Source organism: Hyposmocoma kahamanoa, unplaced genomic scaffold, assembly GCF_003589595.1.
Source record: "Hyposmocoma kahamanoa isolate Upper Pololo Valley unplaced genomic scaffold, ASM358959v1 102, whole genome shotgun sequence".
NCBI classification, from domain to species: Eukaryota; Metazoa; Arthropoda; class Insecta; order Lepidoptera; family Cosmopterigidae; genus Hyposmocoma; species Hyposmocoma kahamanoa.
In genome coordinates this window covers 18,930,622-18,944,050 of record NW_020653337.1, presented here as the reverse complement: position 1 = coordinate 18,944,050, position 13,429 = coordinate 18,930,622, and the positions used below count along the sequence as shown (strand labels likewise).

The 13,429-nt window shown below is 34.8% G+C and overlaps 3 protein-coding genes across 6 annotated transcripts in view; 1 reads left to right on the top strand and 2 right to left on the bottom strand.

Annotated features, from left to right (window-relative positions):
* The window catches only part of LOC113231588, a 21,334-nt gene extending 18,902 nt beyond the window's left edge, over positions 1 to 2,432 (bottom strand). Inside the window, exons 1-5 of the mRNA XM_026465959.1 lie at positions 2,373 to 2,432; positions 2,125 to 2,164; positions 1,342 to 1,380; positions 1,195 to 1,251; positions 293 to 316 (exon numbers count right to left, since the gene is read on the bottom strand). Of these exons, the coding sequence (XP_026321744.1) occupies positions 293 to 316; positions 1,195 to 1,251; positions 1,342 to 1,380; positions 2,125 to 2,164; positions 2,373 to 2,417 (205 nt within the window). The 5' untranslated portion in view covers positions 2,418 to 2,432. The remainder of the gene's footprint in view (positions 1 to 292; positions 317 to 1,194; positions 1,252 to 1,341; positions 1,381 to 2,124; positions 2,165 to 2,372) is intronic.
* Positions 1 to 13,429, top strand: part of LOC113231578 — a 216,983-nt gene that overhangs the window by 77,158 nt on the left and 126,396 nt on the right. The window lies entirely within an intron of this gene.
* The window catches only part of LOC113231600, a 12,474-nt gene continuing 2,322 nt past the window's right edge, over positions 3,278 to 13,429 (bottom strand). The window contains exons 4-18 of one of the 3 annotated variants that reach the window (XM_026465966.1): positions 12,549 to 12,605; positions 12,462 to 12,476; positions 11,159 to 11,227; positions 10,934 to 10,966; positions 10,801 to 10,854; positions 10,497 to 10,565; positions 10,341 to 10,421; positions 9,008 to 9,166; positions 7,654 to 7,734; positions 6,121 to 6,231; positions 4,873 to 4,935; positions 4,736 to 4,774; positions 4,353 to 4,451; positions 3,617 to 3,660; positions 3,278 to 3,533 (exon numbers count right to left, since the gene is read on the bottom strand). In XM_026465966.1, coding sequence (XP_026321751.1) covers positions 3,429 to 3,533; positions 3,617 to 3,660; positions 4,353 to 4,451; positions 4,736 to 4,774; positions 4,873 to 4,935; positions 6,121 to 6,231; positions 7,654 to 7,734; positions 9,008 to 9,166; positions 10,341 to 10,421; positions 10,497 to 10,565; positions 10,801 to 10,854; positions 10,934 to 10,966; positions 11,159 to 11,227; positions 12,462 to 12,476; positions 12,549 to 12,605 — 1,079 coding nt within the window. In that variant the 3' untranslated portion in view covers positions 3,278 to 3,428. The remainder of the gene's footprint in view (positions 3,534 to 3,616; positions 3,661 to 4,352; positions 4,452 to 4,735; positions 4,775 to 4,872; positions 4,936 to 6,120; positions 6,232 to 7,653; positions 7,735 to 9,007; positions 9,167 to 10,340; positions 10,422 to 10,496; positions 10,566 to 10,800; positions 10,855 to 10,933; positions 10,967 to 11,158; positions 11,228 to 12,461; positions 12,477 to 12,548; positions 12,606 to 13,429) is intronic. The other 2 variants (XM_026465975.1, XM_026465985.1) reach the window with 2 other exon arrangements.

The following is a 13,429-nucleotide window of genomic DNA, read 5'->3' as shown; positions in this document are numbered from 1 at the left end:
CGTCTACTATTTGATGTCACTTTTTAAATACCGAGCGAATGCTTCAATTCTCTAGAGAATGGCGCGTGCGATGACCCTGGCTATGCAACGCGAGATTATGCGAATGCTTGCGTGCACACATTCAAGCCGCGCTGTTACGTTTGTATGGAGTTAGACTACTTGTTTTATTAATACTGTGGTGCAACTCAATAGATGTTGAAGACAGAAGGGTTTTAAGTACCATAATGTCTTTAAAGAGACTTATAAGTACGTACGTTAAAATTGAGTAAAAGGTTACGAAATTCGTACTTACCTCCCAAAATAAATTCTTTCGGTACTATAAAGAAAAATAAATGACAATATGACTAGTAATGGTTTATACATCTGTATAAAAAAACATGATGACTATATTTATATATGTGCTTAATTATTCCTAAACTAAACTACGTTGGAAATAAACAATTTTTTTTCGGATCTAAATCGCGTGTATCTGTTTTTTTTTTTCAAACAAACCAACGTTTCGCACTATGCACATCCCATGCTCATGGCTAACTGAGAATGTCGTCTAGTATTTAATGCAAACCTCTCTATTCTGCAGCTGAATTTTGATTGCCTCTCTCGATCGGAAACTGCGTCTTTTCCGAATCGAGGCGTATAATATTGCGGGTGGGCTACCCGATCGGATCGATACCGTTTTGAAATAAAATCAGGGCCATGAAACTGTGGTCACAAAAATTGTGGATTGTTACTAGATTATTTTTAATTTACCAAAAAAGCATTTTCCAAATTACGCTACGTAGGATTTGTAAAATATTTTAACGATAACCTTTTTTGTAAATAAATGGAAAAACAAAACAAAACTAGCGTCAGCCTCTATCTAGTATGACGAAGTCGATTCGTATCCAGCCAGATCGAAGAAATTTTTTTTGTGTTCGATCTTTGTATTAATAATTAAAATAAAACAAATTCACGAATAGTATTATAGTCTTATGTCAGCTAGGGATGTTTTCACTAGAGGGAGATACTGGAATTGAAACTGTTTGTAATTTACCAGTAAAAGGTCCACCTACGACAATTCCCAACGGTTTGCCTTAGAAACTTTTTCTCCAACCAAGCAATATGTATTTAACTATTACTTTAACATAGCTTCGTTTTATCTAAAATTTCACTGCTGGTATAATGCAATTAAGTAAATAATGAAAATTCAAAACAAACCGAGAGCCATCAACTTTTGCGCTATAGGAAACACCTCCTGCGCTGTGAATATGTCGCCTGTACAAAAAAAAGGTAATTGCCAATAAATATGTAATGCAACAGTAAAATTAATGTTTTACAGGAATATTATATATGAAATATGCTTGCCAACTTTAAGTGCCCGAAGTGGAGGATTCTCTTGAAGGTCTAAAATAAAAAAGTAATAGAAATTAATTTAATATCTCCATATACAGGGTTAATTTTGAAATGAAGACTTGTACTACATTATAAACAACAATTTTGGTTCCATGAATGAACCGTGAACATGTATGTTTGGTTTTCACAAAACATAATAAATTTACACGCATAAACGGTTAAGCTTCTGTTGTACATACTATTTAAACCGACTTCAAAAAAGGAGGAGGCTCTTAATTCGACTTTTTTTGTATGTACGTTACGCGATTACTCCGGGGAATTATTTGTGAACCGATTTTGAAGTTTTTTTTTTGTTGGAAAGAGAAGTATTTTAGGGGATTAATTCGGTTTCGCGCGCTTTCAGGTAACCGTATTCATTAAAACTAGGTAAATAGAGTAATTCCATGATCTTTCGAGGTCGGTTTTTTTAATAAAAATGTTATCTGTATTAAGGTAGTAAGTTCAAACATGCGAGCGTCCTCTCGACGCTTCTGCATTTTGCATAGGACTGGTATTTACTCTCTAGTGCTTTCTTTTGTGGCGCACCGAGTTACCACCGTTTAAAGTGATCAATTTAAATATTTTTATTTTGAAACGAAAGTAAATTTAATTATCCATCGATAATTAAAAATCATGAAACAAATACTCTTTATGATGTTAGTAATATAACCCTGGGAGGTTGTTAGTATTTTACAAACACCCTGTATATTATTCACTTAGGTAACAAGTTTCAATATATGTAGCGTAATTGCTTACCATTCTTATTCTCGTTGTCCGCCAAAACATGAATACAAACCTGATAAAAACGACTTCATTAAAAGCGGACTGTGGCAAATTATTGCAACAGAAAAAACAGACTAAAAAACTTCCAAGTCATTCATCTACATCTTCTTCGTCTTAGCTCATCTTTTATTCGGAAATTTTCCATTCAAGTTCGACTAATTACATATGCAGAAACATTTGTCAATTGCTTCATAATAATGTAAAATTAAACAAGTACTTACGTTTATAACAAGGAAGCCAAAAAAATCACAAACGGTTTGTTTCATTTCTTATAATCATAGCCCTCTTTTCTTAATCTAGCGACATAAATGTTGACTGATAGCTAGTAAAGGTCGTAACAAATAAATAATGGAAAAAATCATTCGCCGTATAATTTTATTGTGGAATGGTTGTAATAAACTTTTGTCCCATGTGCAGCGGAAATTGCAAACTGTTTGCTTATTACGTTTTCACTTACAACATGTAATGTTTTCACTTGCAACATATAATTTTGTAATGCAAAAATAAAAAAATATGTCAATGTTCTTGAATATTTATAAAAATTTTAAATTCCTCCTTGCTGAAGCGTTGTATTTATTAGAAGCAGAAGAACTAGCTGTGAAAGAGTTCGTCCAGGGAAGTACTGTCGCCTTACCTATTTCTGCCGCCAAGCCGTAATTGGAAGGGTAAGGGTGCTGGTGAAATTACAGACGCATGGGGACTTGACAACTTATGTCTCAGGGTGACAGGCGCAGTGGCAGTGCCCCTAAGATCTTTGCGATTTAAAGCTCTGAATGGCACTGCAACTGTTATGAATAGGCGTGTGGATTATCACCAGCCACACGACTTGTTCGTCCCGTCATTTGGTATTATAAAAAAACATAGAAAATAATAAAATGTTTAGTAATTAAAACGATGCAGGCAATAAATGTTACGAAATTAACAATAATGTTAATGAAATATTTGGGAAATTATTACATTATTATTGCTTTATTTATAGGGAATTTTATAAATTGACAAAAAATAACAAAAAGGATTTGTATGATATAGTATAAATTATATATTGTTTGCAAATATAATGGTATACGTAGACATTATATAGACATTACATAACTTTATAATTTTGATATATTTTTGCATGTACTCTTGTTTATAATATATTGCATGTCTGAAATGGTTAAATGTTTGCCATCTAGAATTGTGAACTTACTACATTTAAAGCAATAAATGAATTGATTGAAATGGACAAATGTTGTCGCAGATAAAGTATGTCCCGTCCAAATTATGTCAATTACAGCTTAGTCGTCATTCAACTGAGCTTCTGTAGTCACATGTTCATTAATGCGCAATTGAGCCATTCGTTTGTAAAATTGTAATTTTTTTTCTGGCGACCAGGGTTCATCCTAAAAGTTTGGAATACATCTCGATTATTATATTTGTAATATGTTATTCGAAATACCGCTTGGTTAAAAATGGAAAATCTTACCGCCGTAGGTCCGCCCAAACTCATAGCTGTTGTCGTATCGGCTACTACAAAATGTATTAAATTTAATATCCCACACACGTGTCTGTAGATTATGTATGGTATTATGACGTTAAGCCTATTTATACATTCATATGAAATGATTTAGTTCACTGGGGAGTGTAAATTTTGTGTAGGGTTTAGTGGTGACCAATAGCAAAACTGCCGCAAAATGTCTACGGTACCCAAAGCTCAGAATACTATTTAATTAATCATGAAAACACTTGAAAACTTTAAATTCAGAAAACAGAGGACATTAAATTTATCAATCTATATTTTATGTTATTATAATTAAAATAAAATATAAACTCCTTGTTGAAGAGTTCGTCCAGAGAGGTACTGAAACCTTTCTTCAGTCGCCAAGCGGTAATATGAGCATTACTGCGTTCTTTTTTGAAGGGTAACGGTGCTGGTGAAATTACAGGCACACGGGACTTGGCAACTTATGTCTCAGGGTGACGGGTGTTATGGCAGTGCCCCTCACTCAAACTGTTATGGACAGACGGAGATGATCGGAGCATCGCGGCGCATTTCTCGTTGCGTCTCCGAGCATTGAAATTTATAACTTATTTCAATTGCAACAGCATAAAATATACATTGATAACAATTTTGACCCTGACTAGCAGTCCACCGGTTTGCGCTGGCTCTTAGAGTATTATTACTTGTATAAAAGAGTAAAAGTACACGTTTGATACATTACATTTGTTACGTGATCCCGAAATTACTTTATTGAAGTAATCTTGCACATTTTCTTGACCTGAGAATCTTCGGCTTGGCATTATTAGGTGAACACGTTCGACTGAAATGTTGTTATTACATAATGTTTAAAATTTTATTGTCATAGATTACCGCATGAGCAAACATTGCTTGTACTGTATGAGCAAACATTGATAAGGTATAATCTTTAATAAGAATTAAGCTAGCGCGATAGACGACCCGAATTTCCTTCAAGGAGCGGATTTGGACCCAAAACTATCTTTTGAAAAGACACCATGAATAATGGGACGAAAACAGATTCATACTACAAAATATTATCGCAGATAGGTTATTTTAACAAGTATACAACGTCTCCTTTTTACTTACTTATTTTTTCTACCTCTTCATCGATTAAGTTTATTCCTACTGAAAACATTAACAAAACAAAATTAAGGAAGTAAATTTTTAAAGTTACTTATTAATATTTTTATTAATGCTGTAAGCACATTGTTTCTAGCACTTACTCATTTTTCGAAATTCTTTATAATGTGGTTCGTGTTCAATCTCTCTATGTGGAAGTGATATTTCTGAGAAAAAAAAACCAATCGATTTACTTGTAAAGGCATGTATTTTTTTTAAATACTAACTTCTTCCAATGATATCCTTTTTTTCGATACAAGTGCTTGGGTAAAGACTTGTCCCTTATATCTTTATTCAACCGATTTTCTATTAATAAACGTTTCGCAACCAAATTAACGTTTCATTATATATTTTATTTACTTTTTTTTACCACGTGATAGAAATAACTACTATCGCTTATTTACTTACCGTGCGGCCGTATCACAAAGACCTTACGACTCTCTTTCCAGACTTCGATTCGGTACTGCAGCTTTACAGCAGAAATAAATACATTGACAAAGTTTAAAATATTGTGATTGTCTGCGGCTTTTTAAAAAAAATTGATTTTGATTTAGTACCAGAGCTCTGGAGAGAGCTTTTAGCCATAGCCGTGGTGTTGTATGGCTGGCGACACACTTAACTGGAGAGTCGCCAGAGCCTAGTTTGTTATCTCAGCGCCATGGTCGGCATTTATCGTGTCTATCACATACCCAACGTGTAGATACGACAGCGAACAAAAGCCGTAGACGACGGCATGCGAGTTGCGAGCCTAAAATGGAGATGGGCAGGATACGTTGCTAGGCGGGACGACGACCGATGGAACAAGGTGGTTACTGAGTGGTACCCGGTAGGAGCGAGACGCCCTCGAGGCAGACCACCTGCTAGATGGTCGCACGATATCATTGGGGTGGCCGGAAGACTGTTAATGAGACTCGCACATAATCTATTGAGCTGGCGTGCGAACGAGGAGGCTTATAGCCAGCAGTGGGTGTTAACGGACTGTGATAATGATGATGATGAGAGCTCCTTGTGAGTTTGTTCAATGAAGTATAGCCACCATACCTATTTCTGCCGCCAAGCAATAATGTCAGCATTACTGCGTTCCAGTTATGAAGGGTAATAAGGGTGCTGGTAAAAGAGCAGGCACATGTTAACTTTATGTCTCAGGTGTCTTAGGGCACACTGGCAGAGCCCATCAGATTGCCATTTGAAGCTTTAAGTGGCACAGTAAGTTATGCATAGGCGTGTCGTTTGCCAGGCGCACTTCTTCGTCCTGTCTCTTGAAATCGTTGAAAAAAATTAACCGGGCTCGTAAAAGGTTTTTAGGTTTTATGACGTAATAGGGTTGTCACTGGAGTATACTAGTAACTCACCGTCCGTAAAGGCTTTTATGTTCTCTGTATCACATTGTTCTCTTACATGACATGAGCGAATGTCTGCGTCCTCTTTGCAATGATACATCCAGCGGCACTTAGAATTTTTATCTGTAATGAAAACAAAACATTTCGTTTTAATAAACGATATTAAAATTTTAATTAAGTTTCATTGAATGTCAGGATGTTTCACCACCATGATATTCAATTATTTTTGTGAAATTACTTCACTAGTTTGTTATAATTATTAAACAAAAATCGAACACTTACAGAAAATTCCGGATCCGGTTGGATTCTAACCACCGCAAACCGTACCAGACGATATGCCAACTAAGCTGCGGAACGAACCAACGGCCCTTACGAATCTTTCCATATGTTTGTTGCAGATCTTTGTTTTTGGTTTTTATCGAGTTGTAGTGGCTCGCTTCGCTCGTTCGAATCGTGCTGCTTTTTCATATACTAACCTAACCTAAACCTGCAGGAGGCGGTCATACCGTCTAGGTAAAGCAAACAAATTCGGCTCTGGACCTCGCCGGCCGCTGCCGCGGCACTATCGCTTCGCTCGCTAGGCTCTTTTCATGTATTAACCTAACCTAAACCCACACCATTGTTTTTAAATTATATTTCAGATGACAGCAAAAACATAGCACAATGGTATAACGAAAATTACGTAAGTGGACTTGCTGCACCAACAAAGTACAGTTCAGAATTTTGGAGCTGTCCGGTAAAATAGTATGGCGGTACAATTTTATCGTGTATGGCGATACAATTTTATCTAAGAAAATTAATTTTGCCGAAACGAATTTTGAACAATCTAAATGTATGGAAAACAGACAGTATAACAAACATGATTAGACCAAACAAACTTCTGCCCAAAGAATACGTATGTGTAATAATTATTCTAATAATAGGTTTTCGGACAAACCATACTTCTGCTGTAAGACATTTCTATGTTGCAAATTTATACCAAAACTGTCATCGCACTAATGAAAAAAGTCGAACCGTTTTCGAAGTAATAAAATTCGGAAAAAAGAAATTCGAGTTTGTGACAGGTTACACTTTTTTTACAATTTTGTTTATTTCATTCGTAATCCAAGCTACTTAAATTGCTACAATAATTTTTATCTCATTCGCATTACCGTTGATGTCTTTTTGTAATTCCAATAATAGACAATAGTGACCACTGTTGGCCTTTAAGGATTTTTTGAAGATTATTTGTAACTTTCTTATTTACCCAAGGATTTATACCTAAACATATTTAATTTACCAATTTTTGCTTGACCTAATACGTACAATAAAAAGGTAGCAATTTTGATCATCGTTATCACTAGCGGCATGGAATTAAATTTAAATCCTAAGTTTTAATTAAATTGATGAATATGAATACCTCATAAAGGAACAAAGAGGTTTCGTGTGAAAGGGCTGGTCTGAATAGATGAGTCAAAAAAAGTAGGTATGCCAGAATCGTAGCCAATTTAAACCCGCAGCTCTGTTTAATAACATGTAAATATATGTAAATTATAAAGTTATTACGTCGATTATAAGGATCCTTAGTAGTGAGTTCCGGCATTTCTGTTAGCTGGTGATGCATAATAGGTGACTCAATCGCACTTTCTGAAAAGACAATTAACTTCTTCTAATTGAAAACTCTTCTTATTACTCTTTGGAAATGGAATTATTTTTCTGATCAAAATCGCGTATATTTGATTTTTCAGACAATTCAACGTTTCCGTTCCTTTAAAGGTCACATCTGACTGAGATGTAAAGCGCCCGAAACGTTTTGGTTTGTTTGATAAAACAAATATACGCGATGTTAATACAAAAAATAGTTTCATTTCCAACTCAAGAGTTTAATTATTGTACATGAACTACAAATAGTGACAAAATTAAAGTGTTAATGATGTCCAATTTAGGGCAATTGAGGCACATTTTCAATTGTTCTTAGACAAATTTTAGCCTCATTCATAAACGTTTTGAACGTCATTGATTTTTATCCCTCCTTCTCAAATTTCGACTCTAGTCAACATGTTTACACGCATCTGTTTTAGCATGCTTGTGTCGGCTATACCAACTTTTTGCCCATTCTCTCGTGAAGCGAGCTTTTAGCTCACAAGTGGATGGCGGATTTCATATAAGAAAATGGGAGTTTTGATCTATCTATCTATACTATCTGTATTATTACGCAAAATAGTCGCAGTATACCTTGTTATCTTTTGCCATGTATCTAGACTATACTCCATAAAATATAGCTTGATTAGAATAACAAATGTCAAACTTTATGAACTAGTGATGGGACACGATTAGTGAAATGGAGAATCTGTTAAAATACATCGACTGAACCAAAACATATTGAAATCAGTATTATAATATCATGGCAATCAAATCAGTATTATATTATCTGAAAAACCCACGAATCATGGCGAATGGGCGTGGCGTTACTATTTAACCAAGCATTGCTAAATAATAACATACTTTTATACATTTGATAAAAATATTCAAAACAAAACGTGTAATAAAAAAATTAAAATCAATTACGTAAAATTTGTAAAATTACCGCCAAAGCAGTTCTCGACTGAATGAGTTGATGGACTCTGTGTTTTTGACGTATTCCATCATAAACTTTTTTCCATCGGACGTGACTTTATCATGTAAAATTGTGAAAATAAACATTAAAAATATTTCTTAGTGAATTAACAGTGATTTATCAATTATTTGTGGATTTCATTTACTGTACGTTAATTAGTGGGATCGTAAATATATATAAAAGGTATTGTTTTGTGGCGTTTAAAAAAATTGTAGGACGCTGCTATAAATTTACGTCGTCCTAATTTTGCCGACCTGTCTAATCAAGCAAAATTTTACCGAGTATAATAGTTATAAATTTTACTCAATGCTTTTTTTCTCTTTCCCTTCTGATGATTTTCCAACATTTTATTGAATTGTTCGGATAAATACGTTGGAGGTTTTTCTGTCATCGACGGTGGATTGTGCAGAGGAACCTTTTTCAAAAATTTTCGCACCATTTGTTGTTTCTTCGGATTTATTGCTGTAATTGTAAAGATACATATTTTTGTGTAAATGTTTACAGCTGTAATGTGCATATAAGGGTATTTGGCTCATATTTTTTATCGCATTAAAAAACTTACACGGACGTGATGAAATTGAATCTATTAGTTTTTCGATTTCTCAACTTTTCACCACAGAATGTTTAAAGTTCGCTGTCCCAGCAATATGACCTTGTGATCGTTACATATGAATGTGTGATGATTAGAGATCAGAAGAAATATAGCATATTTACTTCGAAAAAGTAATACTCGCAGTTGGGGTGGCGCCTCCCTGAAATCCTGGGATTATTATATTATTGTGTTTTGTTTTATATTTTTGATGAGTAAACGCCATTGCTTACGATAGAGTATTTAAAAGCAAAAAAATTGTAATTATAACCAATAATAAAACATTTTGATTCGATTTTGTCTTTTTTTTTAATTCCGGGAATTCAGTGGAAGGTACTTATTCACTCTACGTGTATTACCTGAAGCTTAAATAAATAAATTTATACCAAGCCTGTTTCGGTCTATGATAATTCAAGAGATGAAGCCAATTTATGCTTTTTTAAGATACCAAGGATGGGAAGAACTAGTCGTGCGCCTGATGGTAAGCGACACGCCTGTTCATAGCGATTGCAGCGTCACTCAGAGCATTAAATAGCAATTACGTGAGATGCACTGCCATAGCACCCATCACCCTGACACACAATTTGACAAGTCCCTTGTGGCTGTAATTCACCACCACCATTATCATGATGAAATGAAGTAATGCTCACATTACTTCTTGTGCGCTGATGTAGGTAAGGTGACAGTATTATTGTTATTAACTGCCTCCGTGGCCGAACGGTTACCATGCCGGACTGCCACGCATAGGCCCCAGGTTCGATTCCCGGGCCGGGAGAAATATTTGTATGGCCTACATTTATTTCTCTCGTGAGTTTGGGTGTAATTTGTGGTTGTCTATGTGTGTGTCCATGGCACCCGCGACACAGGGTTTACCTAGTGCGGGGCTATGTTGAGTGTGTGCGTTATTATTATTATTATTATTATTAGTATTTTCCTGGACGAAATCTTTCACAATGAGGTCTACTTCTACTAAAAATATATATTTTTAAATATCATTTAATTTCTAATATTTGTCAAATACCCTACTGAAGAACATTTGAAATTTACCTTTGGTAGCGTTTGCTTTTTTTGTTATCAATGTATGTATACTCTCTTTGTGAAGTAAATAATGTTCAGCCTCTTCAAGGTCTATACGGGGAAAACACAAATTCATTAGATGGGATTTTGCGGGAATATGTTAAGTTATTGAAGTTAATACGACACCTGTCATATTATTTAGCTTTGAATAGTAATTGCGCCGTTGAATTGATTCTTTGCCTCTGAATTTGACAGCTGGAAAATGAGAAATGCATTAAGTATTTAGTAAGGTACGTTATTTACAAACGATGTGACTCTATTTGGGCCATCTATGTACCATCATCTATTGAATGTGGTTAAAACAGCCAAAACAAATTGGCACAAAATGCAGACATTGATTTTTTTTTTGAGACACAATGAGTAGGTACTTAACATTAAAAAAAACTTTTTTTGGGGACATAATAAGTAGACCTTATAAAAAAAAACTTACGTTCACCGCAGATCGCTAAAGCTTGCAAGGCGTCCAATATGTCTATATCCACAGCTAAAAAATAAATTTTGTAACTAGAATAGTAATAAAATGTAAGGTAAAATAACAGACCGCAATTTCAGCTCGGACTTACCTCGTAGAATAGAGAATCTTTTAGATTTTTTAACTAAAACAAAACTTCATGTTATTGTACTGGAAAAGGTACAGTCAAGAGCACGTCACACTTGATACTTTGGACCGTTTTTATCGCAAGTTGTTGAATTTAAATTTTAAGTCCCAAGCTTGACGTCCTCTTGAGCCTGTTCGTAAAGAAAAAGATACATACGATGAAATTATGATTTAAGATATGAACACTCACAAAGAGCTTGAAATAGTTTGTCACAAAGATCTTCAGCATTTCTTGCTCCACTGACGATTCCTCTACCACCTGACATCGGAAAATATTTTTTAAATGAAACTTTCCGGCTTTGAATCACGTATATATTTGTATTTTCAAACAAACTAACGTTTCGGACCCTTTACATGTCCTATGACCACAGTTGACTGAAAAAACAAATATACGCGATTTAAATCCGAAAAAATATGTGTAACAATCGCGAATACCTCAGAAGTCGATATATTTTTAAAATTTTTCATTTTCCTTTTTCAATCAACACGTAAGATGCGTTAATAAGATGTCTAAAAATATTCAATGGGCTCTATGAAACAGTAGTTATCACAATTTAAAAAAGAATAATATTAAAACATGAATAGGTCAAAATGACATTCCAAGAGTTGTTTGTTGTGCCCATAAACACCAACTTTGCCGTTTTGACATAATAAATATACCAGAGGCATGAGAGCAAATTTGTAATCATTGAAACGTAACTACCGCGTTTGCGTTAAGATTTTTATTTAGATCTTAATTATGTACATACAAGTTTTAAATTAAAATATTAACGTAAATTTACATATTTGCGCGAATCCGAGAACGGACGGTCCGAAATGTCACAGGGATCATTTTATCTCTAGGTGTACAAGCGATATTCCTATTTTCTTGCATTCGAATTGGACTTGGAGTGCACAAGCGACATCCAAAATGGGTCCGAGTTTTCTAGATTTGTGTAGTCACGGAATCGGATGCAGTGCACAAATGCACAAACCCTGGTTAATGAAATATTCTTTATTGCACTGTCAACACAGAACAATAACATATCTACAACAGAACAACCTATAATAACTGGCCGCATAAATCTTCCAAGCAATCTTAGGACAGAAACTTAGGAGTTTTAAGCTTGTAAATTCTGCTCTATCTATCATCTTTACCGTAATTGAGTTATTAACAAATATCTAGAATTATAATATTAACGCAACACACTCATAGCCTCGCACCACACATAGACAACTATAAATTACACCCAAACTCACGAGATAAATAAATGTAGGCCATACAATTATTTCTCCCGGCCCGGGAATCGAACCCGGAACCTCTGCGTGGCAGTCTAGCTTGGTAACCGTTTGGCCACGGAGGCAGTTAAAAAAGAAACAGTTCAATAAGCGAAACGAGCAGTTTTTTTATATCTAATTTACTTTCATTTTTATTGTTCTGATTATGACAGGGAAGGCAGAATTGGAAATATGAAAAAGTAATTGCTTTTTCGAAAATTGTGGTATTTACTCACGCCCCTTATTTAGTGCTGGAATTAAAGATTAGTGTTAATCGGACACTGATTCATTTCAAATAACAAACATTATGTGAAAGAACCAACCGTGATTGATAAGTTTACTAGCAACAGGCAGCAGCTCGTGAGCGGTAAAGAAGTCACCTATGGGTTAAATTTAATTAAAACTTTTTCTTTGTACACGCGCTAAAAAATAATGTGATGAAAATTAACGAGATGTTGTTTAACGTGACGCCATCATTAAATGGGAATAATAAGGCTAAGGAGAAAAAGAGAAAGACAGATGACAGAATTGTTTAAGGTGAATTAAAATGGAAGGAAATTAATTTGCTACTCCGTGAGCCCAGTGAACTCACCCTCCTACTGCGTAAATAAATACCACAGGCGCAATAGTCACAAACACCACCACTAAAAATATATCCGACACGTGTTTCGCCTCTCTACGTGGCATCCCCAGGGGTTGTTGATATTTCGATATTCGGCCGAAGAAATTTTCTTAACACCAAGTAAAGTAACGAACGCCTGAATCTATTAATTATTTATGATGGTCATAAAACTTGTCTAATAAAATATTCTGAGCCTATCGATCAAAATTTTAGCAGCAATTCTAATTCATTTATTTGTTGTTATTATTATTTGTGAAAACACAGGTTATATAGAAGCTGACATGTACAAAATAAGTATTCACATATATAACATTTCAGTTTCACTGTGGTCCGGCCAAATATTGGGCATGCAAATATTGAATGTATATGATGCATTCACTCACATCCACTTCGACAGATTAAACCAGGTGTAAAATGTTTCTTTTTCATTAACATTACTTTGATATTTATATCAACAAACAACGAAAATGAAACTATTTTTCCGGATTTAAATCGCGTATATTTGTTTTTTCAAACAAACCGACGTTTCGGGCCCTTTACAGGTCCCATGGTTGAGTCAACCGTGACCATGGGACCTGTAAA